The sequence below is a fragment of the Mandrillus leucophaeus genome, unplaced genomic scaffold (genome assembly GCF_000951045.1).
Source record: "Mandrillus leucophaeus isolate KB7577 unplaced genomic scaffold, Mleu.le_1.0 Scaffold193, whole genome shotgun sequence".
Classification (NCBI taxonomy): Eukaryota; Metazoa; Chordata; class Mammalia; order Primates; family Cercopithecidae; genus Mandrillus; species Mandrillus leucophaeus.
Genome location: NW_012101954.1, coordinates 3,177,426 through 3,204,403, shown reverse-complemented (window position 1 = coordinate 3,204,403; position 26,978 = coordinate 3,177,426). Strand labels below are relative to the sequence as shown.

General features: G+C 54.7%; 1 protein-coding gene across 4 annotated transcripts in view; it reads left to right on the top strand.

Moving 5' to 3' along the window:
* RGMA (repulsive guidance molecule family member a) overlaps positions 1-23,086 on the top strand; it is a 30,711-nt gene extending 7,625 nt beyond the window's left edge. For 3 of the 4 annotated variants that reach the window (XM_011978384.1, XM_011978385.1, XM_011978386.1), the window contains exons 3-4: positions 13,796-14,310; positions 20,793-23,086. In XM_011978384.1, the coding sequence (XP_011833774.1) occupies positions 13,796-14,310; positions 20,793-21,500 (1,223 nt within the window). In that variant the 3' untranslated portion in view covers positions 21,501-23,086. Of the gene's footprint in view, positions 1-149; positions 305-13,795; positions 14,311-20,792 lie in introns of all 4 variants that reach the window. The other variant, XM_011978383.1, reaches the window with a different exon arrangement.
* The last annotated feature ends 3,892 nt before the right edge of the window (positions 23,087-26,978 follow it).

Sequence of the window (26,978 nt, the reverse complement as noted above, 5' to 3'; positions counted from 1 at the left end):
CCCCCCAGCCCCCCGCGCCCGGAGTCAGGCGGACAAGCAGGTGCTGGCAACCCAAGTCCTGGGCACTGTCATGTGGTTCGACGTCCGGAATGGTTACAGATTCATCAACAGGAATGACACCAAGGAAGATGTTTTTGTTCACCAGACAGCTATTTAAAAAACCCCGGGAAGTTTCTGCGCAGCGTTGGAGATGGGCAGACTGTGGAATTTGATGTCGTGGAAGGAGAGAAGGGCACAGAAGCCGCTAATGTAACTGGGCCTGGGGAGGTGCCTGTGAAGGGCAGTCATTATGCCCCCAGCCGACGTAGGTTCCGCCGATTCGTCCCCCGGCCTCCCTCAGTTGCCCCACCACGCATGGTGGCAGAGATCCCTTCATGGGGGACAGAACCTAGCAGCGAAGGGGAGCGGGCTGAAGACTCTGGGCAGCGGCCCAGACGACGGGGCCCCCCACCCTTCTACCGACGGCGGTTTGCGCGAGGCCCTCAGCCCCCCAACCAGCAGCAGCCTGCAGAGGGCACTGACGGGGTAGAACCCAAAGAACCCCATTGGAGGGGCACCAACAGCAGGGAGATGAGCGGGTCTCCCGACCCCAATTCCGTCCCAGGTACCGAAGGCCTTTCCGCCCCAGGCCGCCCCGGCAGCCTACCACGGAAGGTGGGGAAGTCGAGACGAAGCCCAGCCAAGGGCCTGCTGATGGTTCCCGCCCTGAGCCCCAGGGCCTAGGAAACCGCCCCTACTTCCAGCGGAGACGGCAGCGGGCCCTCGCCCCGGGCAGCCCCTGAGACCTCAGCCCCTATCAACAGTGAAGACCCCACCACCACCATCCTGGAGTGGTTCCAACTCAAAGGACACCCAGAGCTGCCATCTGGTATCTACCAGTTTTTCCAACTGACTTGTACCCTACCCAGTACCCTGCTCCCCCTTTCCCACAATTCATGGTATCACAACACCATCTTTTCACCTTTTCCTTGAGACTCAGGAGAGTCAAAGCAACAGCCTTTTGCTTTTTTTTCCTTCCCTTATCAAGGGTTGAAGGAAGGGAGCCATCCTTACTGTTCAGAGACACCCACCCCCTCCCCTAACTCAGGCTGAGAAGGAACCAGCCAGCTCTTAACCCCTCCTGTTTTTCTTCCCTCCCTCCCCAAGTTTATTTTTGTTTTCTCCCGGCCCCCAACCTCTGAAGCCATTTTCTGATCTGTCATGTGCCACCTGAGCCTCCAGTAAAAACAAAAGCAGGCTTTCCTGTGGTCTTGGAAAAAAAAATACAAAAAATTAGCTGGGCATTGTGGCGTGTGCCTGTAATCCCTGCTACTCAGGAGGCTGAGGCAGAAGAATTGTTTGAACCCGGGAGGCGGAGCTTGCAGTGAGTCGAGATCACACCACTGCACTCCAGCCTGGGCAACAGAGCAAGACTCCATCTTAAAAAAAAAAAAAAAAAAAGCAACGTACTGTGTAGTATATTGGACTCTGTACTGTGTGGTAAAGAAGACTTGGGATGGGGGAGAAGAAATAGACTTCGGGGGTATGATGAGGATATGCATTTTCCAAGGATCTAGGATTTTTGCCTCCTCCCAAAGGCCCTCTGCCTCTTGCTCACCATGGCATAGCATTCTAAAGAGGACGATACCACCCAGTCACAGGAAGACAAGTTGGCAGAGTTGTCATTGTGCACATTTTCCCAAGTCAGATTTATGTCTGTTGGGTTTTGCCTATTTATTCATTTTGTGCACCATTTCACTCCAGCCAGCAGAATACCCAGACACCGATTAGTGATGCCTCTGCACCGAGGTCCCCGCAGAAGGAAGCCCATTGTTGCTCCCTGTGCTAAGAAATGCCACACGAACACAGACCCACACATGTGTGTGCACAGGCTGGGCAGGAGCCCAGCTGGCATGCATTTGCATTTCCCCCCCACACAGAAGGTGAAGGAGGAAGGCCTGCCTGCCGGCAGCATTGAAGGAGAAAAACCACTTCAAAGGCATTTAGACCCGCAGGCTAAGCGGAGGAGCCCAGGGTCACTAGAGGCAGCGCCAGCCCTAGATTCAGGAAAAGGAGTTATGCCTCAAAGCTGGAGGACCAAAGTGCTCACCTGCAAGCATTACTTACATCTGGAAAGTTATGTCCGCCTATAATCACCTACCTTGTGGAACTCGGAGTAGCTTATCTAACTCTGCCCTGAGACAGGATGGTGCTGGCTTGGAATCCTGTGTCCAGCTCTTGCCGGCCTAGGGCCCCTCTTGCCTAGAGAAGCTATCAGCCCCCCACTCAAGCTGTTTGTGACCTTGGGCCAGAGGGTGAACACCACACTCTCACACCATCCTACTTGCCCATGGTCTGCCTCCACATGGCCCCAGGAGGAACTGAGGGATGGGAGGGCAGTTTGGAAAGCTGAGGTGTACCCTTTCCCTTGGCACACAGTGTGGTTTCGTGCAGCCACTTGGTATGAGTGAGGCTGGGGCAGAGCAGCCCTGGCTGGATGTGACACAGGCAGTACCTCCTGCCTGAGCTCCGCGAGTGGCATTCGGCCACTTTTGCCCTTGCTTATGTGGCTGTGAGTTACCCCTCCACGACCCCAGCACCCGAACTGACCACCCCCCCCCGCCACCTCCACAGTTAACTAAGGTTCTCTGAGAAGCTCCCTCTTTCTCCTGTGGCTGGTTTCTAGAGCAAACCTCCTAGAAAATTTCCAGTGGATTCAAAGGGTGGAGCCACATTGGAGTCACAGGTTCCCTGGGACATTCTTGAGCTAGACTCAGGGAGATTCTAAAATGCCTTTTAGAAAAGGTGACACATTCTGGCTGCTTGTAGGTTAAAGGGTAGGGTCTACTGCACCTGGTGAAAAATCCAGCGCTCACCTGGGTGTGTTCCTTTCGGTATCTGATGCCAAACACCTGGATGTTTACACCAGGATGACAGAGTGAAATTCCTGCAGGAGTGACACAAACAGGCAGCCTCAGACATCTCAACTCAAGAAGACTCCTGAATACTGCTCTGGCCAGAGTTTGCCACATGTGGGTGGTAGGTCCGTCTGTTACTGTCCCCTGTGAGATCCAGCACTGAGGCACAAAGGACAGAAGAGGGTGGAGAGGGGTGGCAGCTTGAGTCTCAGTGGGTGTGAACTGGCCGGCCCCCTGGCTCAGTGCTCCCTCCTCCACCTCCTTTGAACGGGGGCAACGTGGCATGTTGCTAAGAAGGGCATCTCAGCATCTGCTGCTCAGGTGAGGTGGACAGTGAGGAAGGGGACATGGGAGGTCTGAGGCTTCAAGGCTAGTGTTTCCACAGGCACTGGCAGTGATTTCTCTTTTAAACTGCTCTCCCTCCCTTCCCTCCGCCTGCCTCCATCCTAATGGAAGCCATCGCCTCTTCAGTTACACCGCTTCCTAAAATAGTGTTCTGATCATGCCCTGGGTGCTCACTGAAAATGCTTCAGGGGCTCCCTGCCATCTATTGGAAAAAGGTAGAAATCCTTAGGCTGGCGTGCCAGGGTCCAATCAGAAAAGCAAAACCCACCCGGGATGTTTCCGCAGAGGGAACTTCATGTAGGACATTGTTACGGGCATGGGAAGACTGAAAGGGCAAAGAGAAGCCACTAAGACAGAGAGTGGCGGAAGCAGTTTCAACCCCTGCAGCCAGAGGGACAGAAGGAAGGCAAGCTTGGAGGAGGGCCCGGGACCCTGATGGGGAAGAAGGGCCGTTGCTGGGCAGTGGTGGGAGAAACAGCCTTGGGGATGGCAGGTAAACCTGTCTCCTGCCTCCCATCTTCCCTTCTCTATCTAGTGTCTCCTCATGGGGAAATTTAACAGGGAACCCAGCGACGAAAGAGATGGGGTTTGCAGAATCCCTGCACCACAGAGCAAAGTGGTTTGAGGCTGAGTGACATTTGCTTCCTAATGGGCACAGGTGGCACTCTAGGTTTCTGTGTCTGACCCCAAACTCCTGACTACACTCTGACCAGCCAGCATGTCACCTCCTGCCAAGCTCAATTGTTCTGGAGGCCCCTGTTGTCGGATCTTTGCCCTGCATCACCCGTCAAATTCAGAACCTCGTTGAAACGCTACTTCCCTGATACCCTCTCATACTTCCATTCTTAAACCTTTGTTGCTGTTAAGTGTTCAGATGAAACATGTTTGCTTTGTGTTCTAGAAGTTTATGTGATTGACCCTACCTGAGCACAGAGATTAACTGGGGTTTGTTCCAGAAACAGCATTAATCACAGTGCCCGGCACATACAAGGGTCCAGAACTTGGAGCAAGTAATTGAACTCAGGCTGTTCCCACGCAGGCCACAGAGTTAGACAAAAACAGCTTGACCCTGGGGCTTGCACTCAAAATGAGCCTTACCCCTTTAAGAGAGGGCAGGTCTTTTCCCTCTCCGGCTCACCCCACCCCTCCTACACAGTAACTGAAACCTGATCTAATCCCTTTGCACGCGGGTAATTTATTGGTCTATTGAGCTTTTCTTGGTGGCAAATTGCATTGTCTTTATTCCTGGGTTCAGGCTCTGCAGCGGCTCACTGCATTCCTAGGACTCCTTTCTCAGGGTCGATCCTTCACACCCCCTTGTGCACTGCAAAATAAGTCTTATTGGGCTTCTTTGTCATGCAAACAGGGCAGTAATAATCAGGCTATTATTCTGAAAGATTGGGCTTGATTAACAGTTCAAAGGAGGTCTCTGAAAGCAGCTAGAGCCTCATTGGTGCATAAATATTTTCATCCTGCCTGCGTTGGTGCAGCTGGTGCTCCAAGCCCCATGCCCTATCTTTCTGATTCTCAGAGGTGCTAGGTTGTTATTGAAAGGAAAAGAACTAAGTCAGACGTGCTGTGTGGCTGTGATTTTTCTTTCTCTCTACCTTATCTCAGTCCATGAGGAAGGCAGTCTGGAGCCCACCTCCCCAAAAGAGTGAAATGTCACCTACATACGTTTATGTGGGTTGTGGGGCAAGTGCATCTCCCAGGCACAGGGTCCTGGGTGGGAGGTTTAAAAAGGCATCAAATCTCTGATAGGGGACCAGGAATGGTGGCTCACGCCGGTAATCCCAGCGCTCTGGGAGGCCGAGGCAGGTGGATCACCTGAGCTTAGGAGTTCAAGACCGAGTCTGGGCAACATGGAAACCCCATCTCTACTAAAGTATAAAAATTAGCTAGGCGTGGTGGTGGACGCCTGTAATCCCAGCTACTCGAGAGGCTGAGGCAGGAGAATTGCTTCAACCTGGGAGGTGGAGGTTGCAGTGAGCCAAGATTGCACCACTGCACACCAGCCTGGGTGACAGAGCAACTCTATGTCAAAAAATAAGTAAATCTCCTGATAGACTTTGGGTATGGAGTATGGACACCAGGACAAAGATGGGGGTCCCCAGCCCTCAGGAGATTGACATGCAAGTGGGGAAGAGGCCGCTCAGCAGCCACCTCCTAGAGGAACCTGAGCTGTGCAAGGGCAGATGGGTGACACTGACAGTCCAGTGACAGCCAAAGAGAGGAGCAGCTGGAAGGACCAAGAAGGTGGCGCAGGGAAGCTGAGGGGCCATCCTTGACAATCACAAAGCCACCCTACTTCACCCTTTCCTATGTGACTCTAGACAAGGGCCAGGGGAAGTCCCTGAGATACCGCAGTATGCATCCACAGCCGGAGCTGTCCAGAGCAGGAGGGGCCAGCCCTGCCCTGGCAGGAGTGCTGCAGGGAGATTTCCTGCTGCGTAAACCAGTGACCTCTGGCATCCACAGGCTCCCAGGTTCTAAAATTCCATGGCGTGCCTTGAAAAGTAACCATTGTTTTTGGTCACAAAGTGATTGTTAGGGCTCTTTGATAAATTTGATTGCACAGAGAAGCCATGAGCTCTGGCCTGGATTGCTCGAGTCAGGAGCAAATGGGTCAGATGGTTGCCAGGGGTCCCGACCTGAGCACCAAGGGCCCACCCCACCCCCATCAGGTCTGAGAGCCACTCTGTCTTCTAGGCATTGCCTGGGCATCACCCCTTGAGCCGAGTCCCTCACCCCATGGGGCTCCGGGACAAATTTAGGGGCTTTCTGTTGTTGGATCTGGAGAGGGCCAGACCACTGTCTTTGTAGGCTTCTGGATTCTCCTGTTTGCCCCACCGTAGCTAATCCTGAAAGTTCAAGACCTCAAGAGTCCTGGGTCAAAACAAAACATGCAGTGCACATAATACCACATAATATGCTTGTAAGGGGCATAAAGCTCTGTGTCTGTGTCTCTGAGGTCGAACCCCAGGTTGCAAAGCTTAACAAGGGGCCGGAGGGCGACCCCTGCCCAAGGACACACTCAGTGGCTGGGGTAGAAATGGAAGCTCAGGAAGCTTCTTAGGTTTTTCAGTCCGCTGGTTCTGTGTGTATTGGCTGTCCTGGATCCATCAAGAGGCGGCTCCAGCGCTAGAAGCGGCCACTTTCTGGACTGCAGTACTGGACAGGTGTGCTCAGCTCACCCTCTGCAGGGCAGCTGGCTCTGTGTTCAGCGTGGCTTGCTCTGAAAAGCAGGTTTCCTCTTCCGCTTGCAGGAGTTGCTGTCAGACCTATTTTTCAGCTCTCAAACTTTCCTTCCTTCTTTCCAGGGACATTTGCATCAGAAAAGTCTAAGGTTTATTGCCTGGAATTGGGGTCTTTTACTTTTTATAAAGATACAGCACATAAAAATCAGCCCCTCTGAGATCTCTTTGGCAGGTGATACCAAGCTATTGCTTTTGATGCCGGACCAGGTTTCATTCAGGTCCCTGACCTCTGGTGGGGGGCTGTAGTTGGTGATTTAGTGCATTAGAGGCAAGGTGATTGGATGACCATGCAGATCAGGGCCCCTCACTCCAGTCACTGCCTGTGGGGACTGCCCAGCCCCTCGCATGGGAAATGAGGCCCCACACACACATTTCTGGGACCCATGGTTCCCAGAGAGCTGCCTTTCCACATGGAGAGATGGCACAGGGGAACAGGCACCCTTTATTCTGTCCCAGCTGGTCGCTGTCAGTGACCTTTTCCAAGTCATTCCCTTGAGCTTTGGAAGAGAAGAAGCCTCTTAAACTCTTAGGAAGATCTGCAGAGCTGGATCCAAGTTCCCTGAGAGTTTGGGGCACCTGGGAAACCCAAGAAGTCGGGATGGGTCAGTTGGCAGCAGCCTCTGCTCCTGGTAGGCTCCGCACAGGCCTTTGTGCAGGGAGGGCCCAGAATTGATGAGGCGTCTGGTTACCGTCCCAAGACCAGATGAGTCTGTGGCTGCATAGGAGACCCACATCATGCTTTTGGGCCTTGGGGGAGCTGGGTCAGTCTCAGCGGTGTCCTGAGGAGGAACTTGTGACATAGGCGTTTTGAAAAGCATAGAAACAGCTTCAGACCTGCCCATCTCAGCCCCAGCCCTTCCACTTGTGTGACCCAGGCCTGCTCCCGCCCGAAGCCTCCATGTTTGCATCTGCAAAATGAAGATAAAAATTCCTACCCTCTAATCAGGGCAGTAGCGAGGATCCAACAGGAAAGCAATGTGTCACCTGCACAGGCCCCGGGAGCGCAGGATATTTTATTATCACGATCGTGTTTTGTTTTCTGAGGTGAGGCTCAGCCCATGTACCTACCCCACCTCCCTATGCAGTCCTAGGTGCACAGCCTCTTCCCCAGTGAGGCCCCCAAGGGCAGAACTCTTGACTTTGTTCATCTTTTGTGGCCCTGCAGCACCTATGTGTTGCCTGGTATGGAGTGTGTGGAAATCCGAGAGGTGTGAAGGAGGAGGAGAACGCAGCTTGGGGGCTGACGGCTGTGGTTTGCACCTTGCCCCCTTCAGGGTACCTGGGGGTGGGGTTGCGGGGGAGCTATTTAATGCCTCTAGGCCTCAGTTTCCTTGTCTGTTGAATGAGGATAATAAGTTAGTCCTGGGTCTGTATTAAGGGTTTAAGGAGACATATGTAATGTCTAGCACACAGTAAATGCTCGATACACAATAGCTGTTAAGCTCAGCCTCGCCCATAAATTGTGATTAAACACAAAACTGGCTGTCACAGAGCTTCCTTCCCAAGTCTCCCGGCTTTGCTCACATTAGTGCCTGCAGTCCCTTTAACATTGAGGTGCCCATGCATCTCTGTAGCTCAGAACGGTCAGGGAATTTGCCCACAGTCACACAGCTCTGGAGTGGTGGAGCTGGAGTTTATCTCGATGCTCTGCCCCACCACAGTAAGGTCCACCGCTGCGGTGAGACCCTCCCACTGGGCACTGCCCCATGAGAACATCTCACCTGTTGCCTGGAAACACTGAATTCTCCCCAGTTCTCTCTGGGTGGGGAAATTGCAGGTATCCTTATTTTTCTTTCTCATATAGAATCCAAGGTCTCTTCATTTACTCATTAACAAGGACAAAGGCAAACCTGTTGAAATTGTGCTTCAGAACCCAGTTTCTGACTGCATCTTTTCCCAGAAAATGTCTCAGCAGAAGAGGCATTTTAGGATGCCGTGAAAACTTGGAGAAGGAAGGGGTTGTGACAGGAAACCAAGTGCTCTCTGTCAGGAGCAAGGACGTGGAGACTGGACCACACAGGCTGTGGGGCACAGAAGTCTCCCAGCAGAGGTATGAGAGCTCGATGTACCACCCCCTAGTCCCTCCCTCTGAAGAGCCAAGGGAATCATCCCAGGCCTGAGCAATCCCTGGGCGAAAACACGTCCTTGTCGGGAAATGGGAAAATGGGGTAGGTGAAGTTAAGTCAATCTGGTCCTTTGGTCTCTGGCCAAACAAATGTCTCCACTGATACTGGCAGCTTCCGCAGAGGTGACTTGGGAGGGTGCAGGAAGGAGAGGAGGGAGGCGGCCAAGTTTCCCTCTATGACTGTCTCTTCAGCTTGGCCACCATAAGAAAATACCCCAGCCTAGGAGGCTTAAACAACGGACATTTATTTTCTCAGCGTTCTGGAGGTGGGAAGTCCTAGATCCGGTACCAGCATAGTCCGGTTCTGGAGAGAGGGCCCTCCTCCTGGCTCTCAGACTGTGGATTTCTCATTATATCCTCACATGGCAGGAGGTGGGAGCGGGGCAGGGAGAGAGAATGCTTAGCGTTCTTCCAAGTGTCTTTATTTTAAGGGTACCAACCCTGTCATGGGGGCTCCACTCTCATGACCTCATCTAAACCTAATTACCTCCCAAATGTCATCCCATAAGGGATTAGGACTTCAACCTACACATTTAGGGGGACAAAGTTCAGTCTATAGCGCTCTCCCTGGGGGTGAGTGAGGCAGTGGGGTAAAGCCACCTGGTGCCCGTGGGAAGCGAGGCCCCCTCGACAGTCATGACTGTTGACTGATCCTGGGCAGTCAGTGGATTGAAGGAGCTGCCAGGAGTTGGGGGACCTGGATCCAGGTGGAATCCACTGTGCCCTGAGAGTGAGTGCCAGCAGGGCCTACCCTGGGGAAGGAGGGAAGAGGAGAGATGCCACGTCTGCTGGAGCTTCAGGGAGGGGAGGCTCCCTCCAGTGCCCTTCCCGTCCCAGAAGCCCATGACTTCTAACCTCTGACCTCCCAGGGCTGCAAGTATTATCCCTCACTGTGGCCTTTGTGGGGGACCCTGTTTGTTGGATGCCCCTGGGGCTCAAGACACGCCATGTACATCTCTTCATATCCTCAGCGACGCTTTAAGGTGGACACAGTCTCTACTTGACAGTTAAGGAAACTGAGGCTGAGTCAAGTTCCCGAAACTACTGGAAAGGGACAGAGTGGGACTTTGAACCAGACACCTCCCTTCAGGGCCTGTGCTGGCCCCCAGCCCACCCAGAGCTGGGGCTAGCAGAACTTGGAGGGAATAGTGAGGCAAGGAGCTCACCCCACCACCAGGATCCTGAAGCCTACAGAGGAGTGGGGGAGACGGGGACCCTAGTTCCTGGGTGCAAGGGTTCCAGAGAGTGACCTCTGCCACCATCTTTGAGTGGCAGGCAGACAGCTATGCCTGCTGGGTGAGGGGTGGTCTTGTTCTTAGAGTGGGTGGGCTCTGGGAGGAGGAGAGGAACGGGAGAAGATGCCCATGTGGAATGGAGAAGTGAAAGGGCCTTGTCTCAGGCGCTTCTTAGCCGCTCTGCATCAGGGCTAAGGCAGCCACATCCCTGCTGTTTGCTCCTGGGGGGCTGTCTGCCTCTCACCACCCCTCTGCCTGCAGCCCCCTTCTCTGAACCTTCGCCACCAGCCACCTCCCCATCCTGGGGAAATGCGCCTTCACACACTCCAGGCTGGCCGGACTCCATCAGGCTCTAGCTTGGCCCCTTGTGATTGCTGAAAAGAAGGTGAACCAACTCTGAAGCCTCACTACTCAAAGTGGGTCGCGGACCAGCAGCATGGGCCTCTCCTGGGAACTTGGTAGAATTGCAGAACCCCTGGCCTGCTGGGGCCTGGTGAACTGGGTCCCAGGCCACCCAGTACAGCCTCATCTGGGGCTACCAGATCCCACTCCACAGCCCTGGAGCATGTGAGGGACCCCTTTCCGGAGTACCTGGGTAGGATTTCTGTCATGAATTCCCCACACACCCTAGAGTTCTGTAACTGGGGTGCTGCTCTGAGAACGGTTTTGAAGGCTGTGGAGATAGCAGATCCCGATCACAAAGCCAGTCCACTTAAAATTCAGGAGCCGGCGGAGTTGCCCATTTGGAGTGTAGAGCCACACCTGGGCGCCGGCCTGACCCTGCCAGGAGGCTGGTGGGAGCACAGTGTCATAAGATGGGTCTTGCAGGAGAAGCTGGAGCCCACCCGTGGTGGAGGGAATCGGGAGTGTGCTAATGAGGCTATGTGATAATGTGTGGCTGCAGGGGCATGAGCTCACAGGTCCAGTGGCTGGATTCATGTCCTGCCCTGGCTCACTTCCTCAAAGTGAGACTTGGACAAGAAGTCAGCCCAGCAGAGCCCAGCTTTCCCCTGAGCTGGGGATCGCAGTCGCACCGGGAAGATGCAATGGGGGAGGCCTGTACCGCCTGCAGCGCTGGACCTGGGACAGAGCCAGCCAGCTGGGACTTCACAGTCCCTGCTCTCCAAGGTTCCACCAGATTCCGTCCTGGTGGAGAGTCAGAGCACAGCACAGCTCCTGCTTGTGTTGCAGTGGGGCCTGCTCTAAAGGGACAGGCAGTGTCCTTTTTCTACTTTGGTCACAGGGCCAGAGGTAAACCAGAGCCTGAGCGTGGCCATCGGTTAACAGGAGACTAGTGTTCCTTCCGGTTGATTTTCTCTGATGCCCACATCTGCATGATTCTGAGGAGGCAGAATGTCAGGTCAGCACACCCGGCTCCTGGAATTAATGAGGCTGCCGGGACAGGCATTGTGTGCAGGCCGCTGCACCAGTCAGTTCCTGTGCGCTGGGTCCCTCCAAACGCTTGTTCTGCATAGTACTCCCTCCCCATACACCCCACCCCACTCACCTCCTGTACTGGCTTTATCAGGGGGCAGCAAGGAAGCTACCTTGTCCCACACAGACCACACCAACATTTCGAAGCCTACAGGTAGGTTGGGCCCTTCCACATCTTGTACAGGTAAAGGAGACGTGAAGACAACAGAGCAAGAGAATCTTCTCATTGCCTTGGGAGGGAGACCTGTCCTCAGGAGCACACCTGTGTGGGAGGAAGACTACATGGGGGGATCTCACCAGTGCTCCCCACATATCTGCCATAGCACCCCTTTATGGTGGTGTATTAGTCTGTTCTCACACTGCTGATAAAGACATACCCAAGACTGGGTAATTTATAAAGGAAAGAGGTTTAATAGACTCACAGTTCCACATGGCTGGGGAGGCCTCACAATCATGGCAGAAGGCAAAGGAGAAGCAAAGGCACATCTTACATGGCGGCAGGCAAGAGAGCACATGCAGGGGAACTCCCATTTGTAAAACCATCAGATCTCGTGAGACTTATTCACTACCACCAGAACAGTATGGGGGAAATGGCCTCCTGATTCAGTTATCTCCACCTGGCCCCACCCTTGACATGTGGAGATTACTACAATTCAAGGTGAGATTTGGGTGGGGACACAGCCAAACCATATCAAACAGGTACCACCTGACTGTCATTTACCTAACCTGACCCTTTAAGTCAGCATACTTTAATTTAAATAAAGCTAATAAAATGGAAAATCTGTAGCTCTTACATCAATTTTTTTTTTTTTTTTGAGATGGAGTCTTGCTCTGTCTCCCAGGCTGGGGTACAGTGGCACCATCTCAGCTCACTGCAACCTCTGCCTCCCGGGTTCAAGCAGTTCTCGTGCCTCAGCCTCCTGAGTAGCTGGGATTACAGGCACATGCCACCAGGCTCAGCTAATTTTTGTATTTTTGGTAGAGATGGGGTTTCGCCGTGTTGGCCAGGCTGGTCTCGAACTCCCGACCTCACATGATCTGCCTGCCTTGGCCTCCCAAAAAGTGCTGGGATTACAGGCATGAGCCACCATACCCAGCAATTTTTTTTCTTAATGCACATTTAAATAAAGGTATGACTTCTCAAATTAAAAGACAAAGTGTTCACTTAGGTATCTCCCGAAATTACCTTGTTACTGGCAGTATGGCAAACACAGGTCACATGAGGGGGAGAGCCCAAATTTCAGATGAGCACTGACTTCCCCCATGCTCAGGTCTGTGACCTGGGAAGGTGACTTATGCTCCAGTAGAATGGTGCCCACCCACCTGCAGAGGCGGGAGAGATCACCCAGGTCCAGGGCTGCACAGCGCAGACTGGGTTCACACAAGGTGCTGGGATAGGTGGGTACTTGTGCTTGCGTTAGCCTGCCCTCAAATATGTCTGTTTTTGGTTTTATGTGCAACTCAATTTTATAGGTAAAACCAGCACCGGAGAAACAAACTGACTTTTCTAAGGTCACGGGCCAAGTTAGTGGCCCAGACAGGAGTGCTGAGGCTCCCTTTCCCCCCTGGAGACCACCCCGGCCAGCACTGGGCTGTGACCCCAGAGGCTGGATCTCCCAGCTGGTCTGCTGGCCCCTTTCTCCTGGAATCCATGTAGAAACTTCTGCTGCAGGTGTGTGTGCCTAGCCACTTGTGGTCACTATGGGCTGTGCAGAGGAAGGCCAGAAAAGGGCAGGTTCTATGTGTCGCAAAGATTAGGTATGTTAAAGCCATAGTTCTGGGGCGTGGTCATTTTGGCTAATTGTCACTAAAGTCTCGAAGCTTGTGAGGGATCCAAGGTTACTACTCTCGGTTGCTTCTCAGCTTGCTTCTCCGAGCAGGACAGAGAAGGATGGGGGCTACGGTGAGCCTGAGGGAAGCCAGCTCCTCTATGGCGAGGGCTAATGGAGCACTCATACCAGGCAACATTCATTGAGTTTTGGCTATGAATGCTGGGGCCAGACTAAGTCCTTTATATGTGATAAATCACTTCACACACATTATCCCATCTTCCAGATAAGTATAACAAGGCACAAAGACAGGAGGTCATTTATATAAGGTCATACAGTACCAGGACTAGGGACACATATTTAATAGTGGGGCTAATTCCCTGCCAGATTCCTGTTGCTTTAGCCAAAATTCTTGGGGATGGCCATGAAAGTGTACATAAATGTCAAAGGCCCTGGGGTGGCCTGTCAGCTTCCAAAGTCCTGCTACCCTCAAACAGTGACCACTTCCCTTTCAGCCTGCCTGTCCGCTTGGGGTCGCTATAGGCTGGGTAAAAGGACCCCTTTTCCTACCACTTGCAGGAAGTTTTTCACCATCTGTGTGTGGCGTGGGTGGCTCTGCCCTAGATGAGATGTCCTCGTGCGACGTGTGGCTGCTCCCCTGCCCCACAGATGGTAGCAGAGGCTGGAGTTGCCAGACTGCACCCAGACAGGCTGTTCATTCCTTTCTCCTCAGCCACCTCCCCGTGCAAGATCCTCAAGTGCAACTCTGAGTTCTGGAGCGCCACGTCGGGCAGCCACGCCCCAGCCTCGGACGACACCCCCGAGTTCTGCGCAGCCTTGCGCAGCTACGCCCTGTGCACACGGCGGACGGCCCGCACCTGCCGGGGTGACCTGGCCTACCACTCGGCCGTCCATGGCATAGAGGACCTCATGAGCCAGCACAACTGCTCCAAGGATGGCCCCACCTCGCAGCCACGCCTGCGCACGCTCCCACCAGCCGGAGACAGCCAGGAGCGCTCGGACAGCCCCGAGATCTGCCATTATGAGAAGAGCTTTCACAAGCATTCAGCCACCCCCAACTACACGCACTGTGGCCTCTTCGGGGACCCACACCTCAGGACTTTCACAGACCGCTTCCAGACCTGCAAGGTGCAGGGCGCCTGGCCGCTCATCGACAATAATTACCTGAACGTGCAGGTCACCAACACACCTGTGCTGCCCGGCTCAGCGGCCACTGCCACCAGCAAGGTAAGGGGGAGGGGGCGGCTGTAGGGCACAGCCCTGCCCTTTCTCTGCCCTGCATGGACACTGAGAGGCTGAGAGGGCCTCGGGTGCCTGGAAATGGGGGAAGATGGAGCAGAGTGGGGACACAGGAGCACTCTCCCTGAGCATCCCAAGGGGTGGATCTCAGCTTCCTCCCTCCTTCCCTGAGCCAGCCCGGCCTGGCTGGCATAGCTCCATTTCACAAATGGGAAGCCTGATGCTCTAGGAGGCCAAGTGACCTTCCCACCCCAAGTGCATAGTCAGCTGGGATGCTGAGCTAGAATTTGCCCCAGGCCCAGGTGACTCCAGAACCTGGCATGTTCTCAGCGGCCCCATGAGGCCACTGATGGCTGCTGGTTTTCCAACCCAAGGAGGCCTTAGCATGTGGGCAGCAGGACTCAGGTCCTGCTCATGGGGCCACAGCCAGAGGCAGCCACACACACGGCCATGGGCCCATGCAAGTGGACACTGCTGTCTACCCCAGGTTCTCCCTCCCCTACCCGCTTTTGGGGAGGATGTCCTGTGACCTCATATTCAGACTTAGCCAGAGGGCAAGGCCTCGAGGCCAGGAAGGAAGCTGGTGGCTCCCAGTTCAGGCGATGGGGACACGTCCGCTCTCCCCAGTGCCCGGCCTACCAGTGCCCCCTGGGGTTTCCAGCTTGGCAAAGCAGCAGTGGGCCTGTTTTCCTAGGAAGAGCCAGTTGGAAGGCCATGTGTTGGGCAGTGCCAGACTTACCACAAGGGTGTTTCTGTTCCTTCCCACCCCTCCACACCCAGAGGAGGACAGCGAGGTGACCTGGCAGCCGGGGAAATGCTCCATCCCTGCCACTTCCCTCTGCTCCGGTGGCCGTTGCCTGCCTCCAGGGGGTCGCTTTGTGGGCCCTGGCTGGGCGGGAAACAAGCAGGTCTTCACCCTGTGGATTCCCAAGCAGGCCCTTGGCACCAGACCATGACGCCTAATGGAGAAGACTTGCAGCCGGTACACTCCACCCTGTGCCCCCGCAGCCCTCTGTAGACTCAGGGCCTGCATCAAGGACCCAGCCACCTCCCCCACGGCCCCTGCACCTCCCCAGCACGTACTCTCCTGAGAGCCAAGACAAACGGACGCCAGGAGCCTGAGGCTGCAGCTTCTAAATCCAGGCACCAGCACGCTTTGGAGGGGACCTGGCCTCCCTGTCCCATCCTGCAGGCTCCCAAGGGCTGGCAGGGCACACAGGGAGGTCTGAGGATGTCAGAGGGATGTGGACCCCAGGTGGCTTGCTCCTCCAGACCCCAGGGAGTAGAAGCACCAAATGTGACAACAGAGCCAAGCCGCACACCGGGAGGATTTGTGGTTTGTGCTCAGGGAGGCTGGGCTGCTGCCCCCATTATGGGTGGGGGCGATGTGACGGGGTGGAGCAGAGCCTGCAGGCTGGGGCAATGTGCCTGGGCGCACGACACCACCCTCAGCTCTTAGCTGAGGCACACTGGGACCTTAAGCGCAGCAATGCTATCCACAAACCACATGTGAAAGGACTGGTCATTCATTCCTTCTTATATTTCATTCATTCACTTGACCCACGTTTTTCAAATGTCTGCTCTGATCCAGACTTGATTCTGGGCACTGTGGACAGCAGAACTGCCTGAGCAGTGAAGGGAGAACTTCCCTTCTTATCCCAGCATGGAGGCTTCCAGAAGAGTATGAAACAGAGCTTCACCAACCCAGCCCGTTTCTGCTGCAACCGAAGAGCACCTTTGATCTCAGCAGGCTGAGAGCTCAGCCCTGTCAACCAGGCTCTGCTGGAGGCCAGACAGTGACAGCGTCTGTGGCCAAGTCAGTCTCAGAACTCAGGCCAGACTGGGGGTATTGTGGTCCCCCGGTGAGAACATCGGTGGCTGGCTTCAGGCACCTTTGGCCTGCCCCCGCCTGTCTTTCAGGCCTCCGTTACTCAGGTGTGTTTGTTCGCTCATTGATGGAGCGAACACTTACCAGACGCTGCATCTGTGCCACCCTCTGAGCTAGTTGTTGCCCTCCCTCCCAAAAGCTCCCAGACTAGTGAAGAGCAAAGACCGGCAAAGGGGAGCTGGTGATGGGGGCTGGGGCAGCAGGATGTTGAAGGCCATTGGGAGCCTTGGCTCTGTCCAGAGAACTGGGGAGCCCATCCACCAAGCTCACCCCTGAAGCACAGCGTGAGTTTCCAGATGGAGGAAAAGAGGAGTCAGCATCCAAAGCAGGCAGAGTGGGAGAGCAGCCTGGTGTCCGCAGGGAGCAGTGAAAGGCAAGGGACTTTCATCTCCACGACGATGAGGCCTCTGGGCTTCTGTGACCACCTCGACCACCACCAACAGAGCCCTCTGGGCCTGCCAGACTCTGCCCTCCACTGGAACCCACTCCCCTTTCCTCTCTCAGCCAGCCAGACTCCACCTGTCCCTGCACACCTGCCCTTGAAGGCCTCTCCTCAGTGTTCCCAGAGGGTGTCCAGCCCCTGCCTGGCCTGACCCTGACCTTGCAGCCATGAGATTTGCCTTGTGCAGAAGCTTCCTGTGCAAGTTCCGTGTGCATGAAGCTGGCCCCAAACACCTGGACATCACTAGGGGCCCATGACACTGGCAGTATCAGCCAATCAGCCAATTCCTCTGTTGTTGTGGACGATCAAGATCTGGTGTTTTTCACGTGGACATTTTAGCCAGTTTGTTACTGCTGTGGGACAGCCTTCTGTGCCCAGACCTCTCCTCCATCACCCTTTTTCCAGCTGTGCTGCTAGTACCCATTTTACAGATAAAGAAACTGAGACTCAGGAGAGGACAGGAACTCGAGTCCTGCGCCTTCCCCTTCCTTTCCCCGCTGGCTAGTTTTCCCTGTAGCACTTGCCAGCCTCTCCCTCTGCATGATTCATTTGTTTAATCTGTGACACTCTGGAGCATAGGGATCTTCTCTCTTGTGTACCCCCAGCCCCCAGCACCGGGCGTGGCATGGAGTTGGTGCTCTGTACAAATAGTAGCAGATGCAGCCCGGGCTCTACCTCTTGCCCGGTGCAGTGGAAAGGGCCAGGGCCCCTTCAGAAGGGGGAGCAGCAGAGGCAGGAACAGCAGCCCGCCCGTGGCTGTGTTGGCAGTGAGCCGCCAGCTTTCGACAGGCCCCCTTCATGCTGTTACTTGTGGTTGAGTCCCTGGTACCGGTGCCAAGAAGAGTCAAGCAGCCTGTCAGCCTTCCAGGAGGCTGTCTCTGAGAGATGGTGGTTAGAGCGAAACCAGCCTTTCCTGTTCCAGGGAGACTGATGGCACTTGGAAAGCAGGACGCCCCCCCCCAACCCCCAGTGTCTGTGTGGCCCTGCACACCAGGCAGGGACACCAGAGTCTCCCCCTTCCTCCCCCCATGGCAGGACCACCCACGGCCCAGACCACCCTGGCTGGCCCACCTCCAGCCCCCCCAGGCGGCCTCCACACCGAGGTGGGCTGGCCAGTGGGTGGAAAGAAGGAAGAAGTAGGAGGTTGAACCGTATGAAGTTGTCATTTCCATAGGTCAGGAATGGCAGAGAAGCAGCAATTTCATCAGGTTGCAGGCTTAGGGCTCCATGCTGGATGGAGAGGCTGCAGCCATCTTTGACATCCCACAGCAAACCGGAAGTGTGCCATGTCCTGGGGCCAGGCTGGGACCCCTGTAGGAAGGGAGGTGAGGAAATCGAGTCTAGTGCTCAAGGAGCTGTGCCCTTGGGGTCCTCCTGGTGCTGCGCTCCATGGACTCCCACAGAGCCGCGGCCCCAGGCAGTCTCCATCGGGCACAGAAAGCACAGCGCCGGGTGCCCGAGATGGACGGGCTCATGAAAAGACTGCCATTTCTTTTACAGTCCTCCGGCGGCCTGCCCCTCATTCAGCTCCTCCCAGCCTTGCCTTTCTGACTAACATGGTGAGAGGACAGGATTTTCCTTCCTCAGAAGCCTTGGCCTAGCGTCTCCCTCTGTTCTTGTGGGGGTTCCACACCCCTCAGGCTACCAGTTCTTCCCACCTCATCACCCCAAAGCCTTATGCCAATATGGGGAACCCACAAAGCCACAGCAACACAGCCAGGGACACCTCTAGTGGCTCTCAATACCCTACTGACTTGTATTACCTAGAAGGTTCCGTGGCCCCCTTTTGGGCCCTCAGGCCTCTTAGCACCTGGCCCTGAGGCTATGACCCTGGGCCAGCCTGCCCCAAACTGAGGCCACTATGCTGCACCCCTGGCCTCCAGGTCCCAGAGGACAGGATGGCCTCTTGCTGCATCCCTAGCCAGACCCCACCTTCTACCTTTCTGCGACTCTCCTGCCTGAGCTGAGGTCCTTCTGTAGTTTCCCTGCCTTCCCTTCCCCATCAGAGCAGCTTTTTATTTTATGTTGCTTTCTAGCACCTCACACTGTGCCCTCACCACACATCTGCTGTTAGGCCAGAAACTCCCTTGGCGCTTAGTGGCATTGCCCTCTACCTGGAGAGCCGGCCAGGCAGTCCTCATGCCTCCCCGAAGTGCCCAGGCAGAGAATGACTGTGTACGTCATCAGTAGCTCCCCCTTGCTCGGACCCCTTCAGCCTGCAGACCCTCTGAGGCCGGGTTGGGGTGGGATCCCTTGGGAGCTCTGTCAGCCAGCCAGCTAGCTGGCCAGACCCTTTCCTGGGTGGGGAGGAGTTGGGGCTTAGTGGTGGGGGTAATTGCTGGGCCTGGGAGAGGGTAGTGCAGCAGATAAAGGTGGGGTTTTAGCAGGAGGTCCCAAAAGGCCTGGGTGCCACCTTGCCCCCTTCACCCCACCTCCCTTCCTGGCTTCAGGCTGGGAGTCCAGGTTCCAGCTGCCCTTGGTCCAAGGGGACCAAGGCACCCAGAGCTCCTGTGGCAAAATAGCTGGCACCTGGGAAAGGAGTGGAAGAGGGGGTAGTTGTTTCTCCCAATTTCTCTGTTTCCAACCCAGAGAGCCTACTTAGTTAGGGTTAGGGAGGAAAGAACAGCCAGATGCCACCCAGGACAGGACAGTAGAGGAAACTCACCTGCTACCCTGGCCACCTGCCCTCCTCCTCTCAGGCCTGCCACCCAGTGGGCTTGTGGCCAAAAGAGCCCAGACTCTGGAAACCCAGAGTTTAATCCCAACTCTGCCTCTTGCTGACTGTGTGACTTTAGGCAAGTCACTGCCTCTCTCTGAGCCAACATTTTCTCATCTGGAAAATTGGGAGTAATGTCACTGACCCTTGCAGTGTCACACGAGACTAGAAGTAATCAATGCAGTGCCTGCTGAATGCATCCAGTGCACCTGTGTTTGGCTTTCAGGAGGAGAACAGTGCCACCCAGCCAGCTGCTCCTCCAGCAGCTCAGTTCAGCCCTTCACCCCTGGCCACAGGCTCCAGCAGAAAGGAGTTCCCTCCTCCAACCCTGGCCAAGGTTGCGCGTTCAGCCTGGAACATCCATCTCCCTTTTACCCACCAGCACCTTCTTTCCTGTTCCCCTCATCCATGGCCCAGCTTGGGGACCCCTTTCAGCAGCCTTGGGACAGTGGCTTCTACTTGCCTCTGCCTGCTTGCATGGATTTTGCCTTATTCATTCTTTCTTTCAGCATAATTTCCCTCCATTCCACCTGCTGTAATGTTCAGACATTTGCTTGGGTTCTTTGTCAGGAATTGTGCTCCAGTACCACCGTCATTATGCAAGATGATGTTTGCAAACCATACTCGTTTCCTATTGCCACTGTAGCAGATTAGCATAAACTGAGTGGTTCAAACCAACAGAAATGTTTTATAATTGTGGAGGCCAGAAGTTGAGAATATGTCTCATGGGGATAAAATCAAGGAATCAGCAGGGCTGGTCCTTCTGGAGACTCCAGGGGAGAATCCATTCATTGCCATTGCCAGCTTTTGGTGGTTGCCAGCATCCCTTGGTTTGTGGCCACATCATTCCAATCTCTGCCTTGGTGATCACATCATCTTGTCTGTCCTAGTTAGTCAAATCTCTCTCTGCCTCCTTACAAAGATACTTGTGATTCCATCTAGGGCCCACCCAGGTAATCCAGAATAATCTCTTCATCTCAGTGTTCTTAACCTAATCACATCTGCAGAGTCTCTTTTGCCATCTAAGGGAACATTCCCGGGTTATGGGGATTAGGGCATGTTCTCCTTGGGAGCCATTATTCAGCCTACCACACTGGGTTTTTAACCTTTTATTTTTAATTATCTATGCTTTTATTTTTGTGGTTTGCTTCCCTATATAATAGTAAAAGAGCTAGTTTTCTACTTCGGGTAGTGGCCTAACATTTTTCTAAGTCACTTTTTAAAGTAAAAAGGGCAAGTTGTTTTAAAGAACGTGAAGTTCTTTAAAAAGGTGGAACTGATCTGTCCAACCTGGGGAAGGGAGTGTCCAGGGCATCCCTGGGGAATCCTTTGTGCCCTCCTCTCAGTCTAGAGCATCTTAAGTGTGGGACTGGGCCTCCTCCCACTGTGCCTCACCTACTCTCCTCTGCCCCTTTCCCCGGCAGCTCACCATCATCTTCAAGAATTTCCAGGAGTGCGTGGACCAGAAGGTGTACCAGGCTGAGATGGACGAGCTCCCGGCTGCCTTCGTGGATGGCTCTAAGAACGGTGGGGACAAGCACGGGGCCAACAGCCTGAAGATCACTGAGAAGGTGTCAGGCCAGCACGTGGAGATCCAGGCCAAGTACATCGGCACCACCATCGTGGTGCGCCAGGTGGGCCGCTACCTGACCTTTGCTGTCCGCATGCCGGAGGAAGTGGTCAATGCTGTGGAGGACTGGGACAGCCAGGGCCTCTACCTCTGCCTGCGGGGCTGCCCCCTCAACCAGCAGATCGACTTCCAGGCCTTCCACACCAATACTGAGGGCACCGGCGCCCGCAGGCTGGCAGCTGCCAGCCCCGCACCCACAGCCCCTGAGACCTTCCCATATGAGACAGCCGTGGCCAAGTGCAAGGAGAAACTGCCAGTGGAGGACCTGTACTACCAGGCCTGCGTCTTCGACCTCCTCACCACGGGTGACGTGAACTTCACACTGGCCGCCTACTACGCCTTGGAGGATGTCAAGATGCTCCACTCCAACAAAGACAAACTGCACCTGTATGAGAGGACTCGGGACCTGCCGGGCAGGGCTGCTGCGGGGCTGCCCCTGGCCCCTCAGCCCCTCCTGGGTACCGTCATCCTGCTCCTGGCCCTGCTCCCTGTGTTCTGCTAGATGCGTAGATGTGGAGGGAGGCACAGGCTCTGTCCCCTCGGCTTCTCCATCTGTGGGCTGGGACCGCCAACGGGGTGCAGATCTCCTGGCATGTCCCCCATGGCCCCACAGAATGCCAGGGACCGCCTGCTGCCAAGGGCTCAGGCATGGACCCCCCCCCCTCTAAGTGCACGTGACAAGGTTGTGGTGACTGGTGCCGTGATGTTTGTGACAGTAGAGCTGTGTGAGAGGGAGAGCAGCTCCCCTCGCCCCGCCCCCGCAGTGTGAATGTGCAAAACAGCCCCTCAGACTGAAGCTCCCCACCCCCACCAGAGAGACACTGGGAACCGTCAGAGTCAGCTCCTTCTCGCAATGCACTGAAAGGCCCAGCCGACTGCTGCTTGCCGATCCGTGGGGCCCCCTGTGCCCGCCACATGCACGCACACACTCTTACACGAGAGCACACTCGAAACCCCTAGGCCAGCGGGGTCGCCCCAGCCACACAGGCATCCTTGGGGCTCAGCCCCAGGCAGGGCACCCCTGGGCCGCTGCTCGGCACCTTAGCGGACTGATGGAAGCTTTTGGCCAGTAGGTGGTGCCCGCCTGGTGCCTTCTTGCCTGTGGCCTCCCTGCCCATGCTCACCTGGCTGCTGTGGGTACCAGTGCAGGTCCTGGTTTTCAGGCACCTGCTCAGCTGCCCGTCTTTGACCTGGGCCCCCGCCCCTTCCACCCTGTGTTTAGAAAGTTGGAGTGCATGGTTCTAAATGTAAACAGAGAAGAGATCCTTGACTTCTGTTCCTCTCTCCCTTCTGCAGATGCAAGAGCTCCTGGGCAGGGGAGCCTGGGCCCCAGGGTGTGGCAGGAGACCCAGTGGATGGGGCCAGCTGGCCTGCCCTGATCCTCTGCTTCCTCCTCACAACCCCAAGAGCCCCCACCCAGTCCACCCACGTGTGGAGTCTGGGGAGAGGAGCAGGGTCTTAGGCTTCTCAGCCCTGAGCATCCCTGGCAGGGTCTCCAACCTCTAATCTCTTCCCTTAAGCCCTGTGGCAACACAGCCAGGAGAGACTTGCCACTGGCTCCCGCCTCATTTCAGCCCAGGGTGCTCATCCAGGAGCCCAGAACAGTCCCACCTGTGCTGCTATGCCCACAGCACAAAGCCGGCTTTGCTCCCAAAAGTGCAGCCAGGCCCCAGAGGGTGATCCCGCCAGCAACCCTACAGCCCCACACCCTCCCCACCCATCAGCATCCACGGCAGCCCCTCTGCTGTTCCCCAGGGACCTCTCATACACTGGCCAGGAGGCTGCAGAACATGTGTCTCCCCCTCCCTCCAAGAGGTCCTGCTCCCTCTGCCAGAACCGTGTGGGCGGTGGGAAGGTGCTCGGCGCCCGGCCCCTCCCTCTCCCTGCTGGTTTTAGATGGTCCCTATGTTGGAAGTAAAAAGTGAAGCACTTTATTTTGGTTGTGTTTGCTCACGTTCTGCTTGGAAGTGGGGACCCCTCACTGCGTCCACGTGTCTGCGACCTGTGTGGAGTGTCACCGCGTGTACATACTGTAAATTATTTATTAATGGCTAAATGCAAGTAAAGGTTTTTTTTTTTTGTTATTTTCTTTTAGACATGTTGGAGTTTGTTTTCTGAACAGACTTTGGCTCCCTTGAGGGGGGTGGAGGATGGACTTTGGTGGTGGGGTCCCCTGCAGCAAATGTGTGTGTATGTGCACGTGCATGTGTGTATGCGTGTGTGTACGCATGTGTGTGTGCATGTGTGCGTGCGAGTGTCGTGAAGGCATGTAGAAGGTGCAGCAGTGTAACAGCCACCACACGTTGCTTCTGTAAAATTACTTTTCCTCCTCACGATGAGCTGTCTTCGGAGCTTGGCAGGCCCAGGTCCTCTTGTTCTAGTGACAGTGGAACCCAGTCACGGAGACAGGTGACCACACGGTGGAGAGACATACGGTGCCCTCTGGGATGAGATGAGTGGGCTGGCCTGAGATCCGGGATGACTCTCTCTCAGCCACCACTGTCAGCCTGGAGCCCCAGCTGTGGGACTGCCTGTCACCCTCCCTGCCCAACTTCACATAGCCGGGGTGGAGCAGTGGCACTGCAGAGGAGGCTGCTGTCCATGTCATTGTGGGACCAGGTTTATTGCCAGCTGTGATCACATTTCATCTGTAAAAACTACCCAGTGGGGGCCAGGCGTGGTGGCTCACGCCTGTAATCCCAGCACTTTGGGAGGCCAAGGCGGGTGGATCACGAGACCAGGAGATCAAGACCATCCTGGCTAACACAGTGAAACCCCGTCTCTACTAAAAACACAAAAAATTAGCTGGGCATGGTGGCGGGCGCCTGTAATCCCAGCTACTCGGGAGGCTGAGGCAGGAGAATGGCATAAACCCAGGAGGCGGAGCTTGCAGTGAGCCAAGAGACAGCAAGACCCCGTCTCAAAAAAAAATTACCTAGTGAATCAGAAACAAATGTAGGCCCATTTTGCCAATGAAACAGACTCTGTGAGATTAATTGACTTGCCTAGGGCTCCTTAGCAACGGGAGGGGCAACCTGTGCGCCTAGGTTAGTATTGCCCTGAAGCCCCTTCTCTCCAAACTAAATGCCATGAGGCAGAATAGCAGCACAGTTAAGCCAGCCTACGTCCTGGCTTCTCCACCTCCCCAGCAGTGTGACCATGCACAAGTCACTACACCTCTCTGAGCCTGCATGCTGTTCTCTGGAAGATGGGGGGTGCCTGTCCCACACTGTTTTTTGGAGAGTCAGGAGTTCATTCCTGTAAATTGCTTAGGAGAGGGCGGGGCATCCAGGGCTTGTCTGGTGGTGGGGAGGGAGGGGAGGGAGTGGTATTTATCCCAAAGCAAGAGAAATCAGGTAAGGGGAGAAGGAAAGGTGCGATACAGACCCTGGACTCTTGGGAGAGGTGAACCTACAGGCTAGCAAGGGAAGGAGTCCCAAGAGTGGGCATGTATACTAATCCCAGGCAGAGCAGGAAGGCTGAAGAAAAAGGAGAAGTATCTTTTTTTTTTTTTTTTTTTCTTTAAATGGAGTCAGACGTCTTGCTCTGTCGCCAGGCTGGAGTGCAGTGGCACAATCCCAGCTCACGGCAGCCTCCGCCTCCTGGGTTCAAGCAATTCTCCTGCCTCAGCCTCCCAAGTAGCTGGGACTACAGGCGCCTGCCACCACGCCCGGCTAATTTTTTGTATTTTAGTAGAGACGGGGTTTCACCACGTTAGCCAGGATGGTCTTGATCTGACCTCGTGATCCACCTGCCTTGGCCCCCCAAAGTCCTGGTATTACAGGCATGAGCCACCGCGCCCGGCCAAAAAATGAGAACTTTCTAAAGCCCCGTTCTTGCAGGGCTCCCAGAGAGAACACAGGAGTTGGGTTTAGGAGGCAGGAACCAGACTGGAAAGGACAAAACATACCCAGCATCTTCCCTGGTGGCTGGAACTGTCACCAGAGGCCTCATGCCCTTAGCAGCCAGTGGAACAGAGTGACTCAGGGAGGCAGCAAGGAGGAGCGGAGCCGTTGGTGCTCGGCTGGCGCAGAGAACAATTACTGAGAAGCCAGGGCACACAGAAGAAAAACAAAACAAAAAAATTCGCCTCCATTAAATGAAAATGCTAAATGGCACTAGCCAGAAAGTATTCCTGGTTTGGAATTTGTTTTCAGGACCCTAAATGTCACCGGCTGGAGTTCTTTCCCAAGTACCATGCTACCAGTTGCCCTCATGAACATGGAAATTTCATCGTGATTATGGAACACAGCATCCTGAGCTAAAAGATTCCCAAGAGGCAGCTTCATCTTGCAGGACAGGCTAGGTTTGGAGCCTCTGGAGGTTCCTGGCTGCCAGCTCTGTGGAGGCCTGCGGCCTGGAGGTAAATGCATTAGCACACGGAGGTGGGCGCCTCTCCCCACCCCATCCTGTCTCACTGATGTGTTGCCGAGAACTCCTGGAGTTCTTGTTTAGCTAACCAGAATTTGCAAGGCTAGAAGACAGGAGAGAAATGGCCTTTAAAACAAATGAATGAGAGTCATGATGAAGGGGACAGACTGGGGGGTGAAAATCATTACGAGAACACTTGGGCAGAGACCCGTCAGAGCCAGGCAGGAGCAGAGTCATCAGAGCTGTGCCAGCAAGTGGCATGGAGCAGGGGTGGCACTTGGACTCGGGCTGCAGGCAAACTTGGCGTCAAAACTGGCTCAACCCGTCGCGAGCTGTGTGGTCTCCTTGGGATTTTTTGAGCCTTAGATTCCTTATTTGTAAAATGGATTTGTGAGTCCCCACCTCCCAAGGTCAGTATGGAAATCCAATGAGCTAACACCTATCAACGGCCTCGCACATGGCCATAGCACTGCTCATGGAGGCTGCCAAAAGTCGCCGCCTCCTCTCTGCAATTGCATTTATTTATACATTTGATAACTATTGGGTGACTACCCACCATTGATCAGGGGGGTGGGGGGCTGCCGCAATGACCCAGACTTCTTGTTGCATTCTTGTTGGAAAGACAAGGCAATAAACCACAGTCACAAAACCCAGGATCCCATGGTAACGAGCTCCACAGAGAAAAGCGAAGTGGGCCAGAGGTTCTGAGAGACACCCATTGGATTGCAGGAGGGTGAGAAGGGGTATTCATCTGTGGTGGAGTTAAGGGGACCTCTGACTAGCTCACCTGCATGAATTTGGGGAGCAAGCCATGCAGAGAGCTGGGGAGAGCATTCTGTGCAGAGAAAACAGTGCAACAGCCCTAGAGCAGCAGCAGCAAAGGGGTAGTTGAAGGGATGGTGGGAAGCCACTGTCACTGGACAATAGCAAGTGGACAGACCAGGGGTCCCAGGTGAGGCTACAGAGTAGCCAGAGTACGGCAGGGCTCTCCAGCTCCGGGAGGACTTGACGTTTGATTCCAGTTGCCAGAGGAAGCCATTCATGGGCTTTGAGTGTAGGAATGATGTGTCCGACTTGGGTCTCTTTATTTTTATTTTTTAGAGACAGAGTCTCACTCTTATCACCCAGGCTGGAGTGCAGTGGCACAATCACAGCTCACTGCAGCCTCCACTTCCTGGGCTCCAGCTCAAGCAATCCTCCCACTTCAGCTGCTCAAGTAGCTGGGATTACAGATGCCTGCCATCACGCCTGGCTAATTGTTAAATTTTTTGAAGGGACAGGATCTTGCTATTTTGCCCAGGCTGATCTTGAACTCCTGAGCTCAAGCAAGATGCCTGCTTCAGCCTCCCAAAGTACTGGGATAACAGGTGTGAGCCGCTGGGCCCGCCCTGGTTTGGGTCTTAAAGGAACCGTTCTAGTTACTATACAGAGCAGACTTGGGGCCATTGCGGGAGAAAGAGGAAGTCAGGAGCCAGTCTGAGGCAGTGGCAGTGCAGAGATTGTAAGAAATGATGGGCTCAGTGATAGACTGGGTAAAGAGAATGTAGCACATATACACCATGGAATACTATGCAGCCATAAAAAGGGATGAGTTCATGTCCTTTGCAGG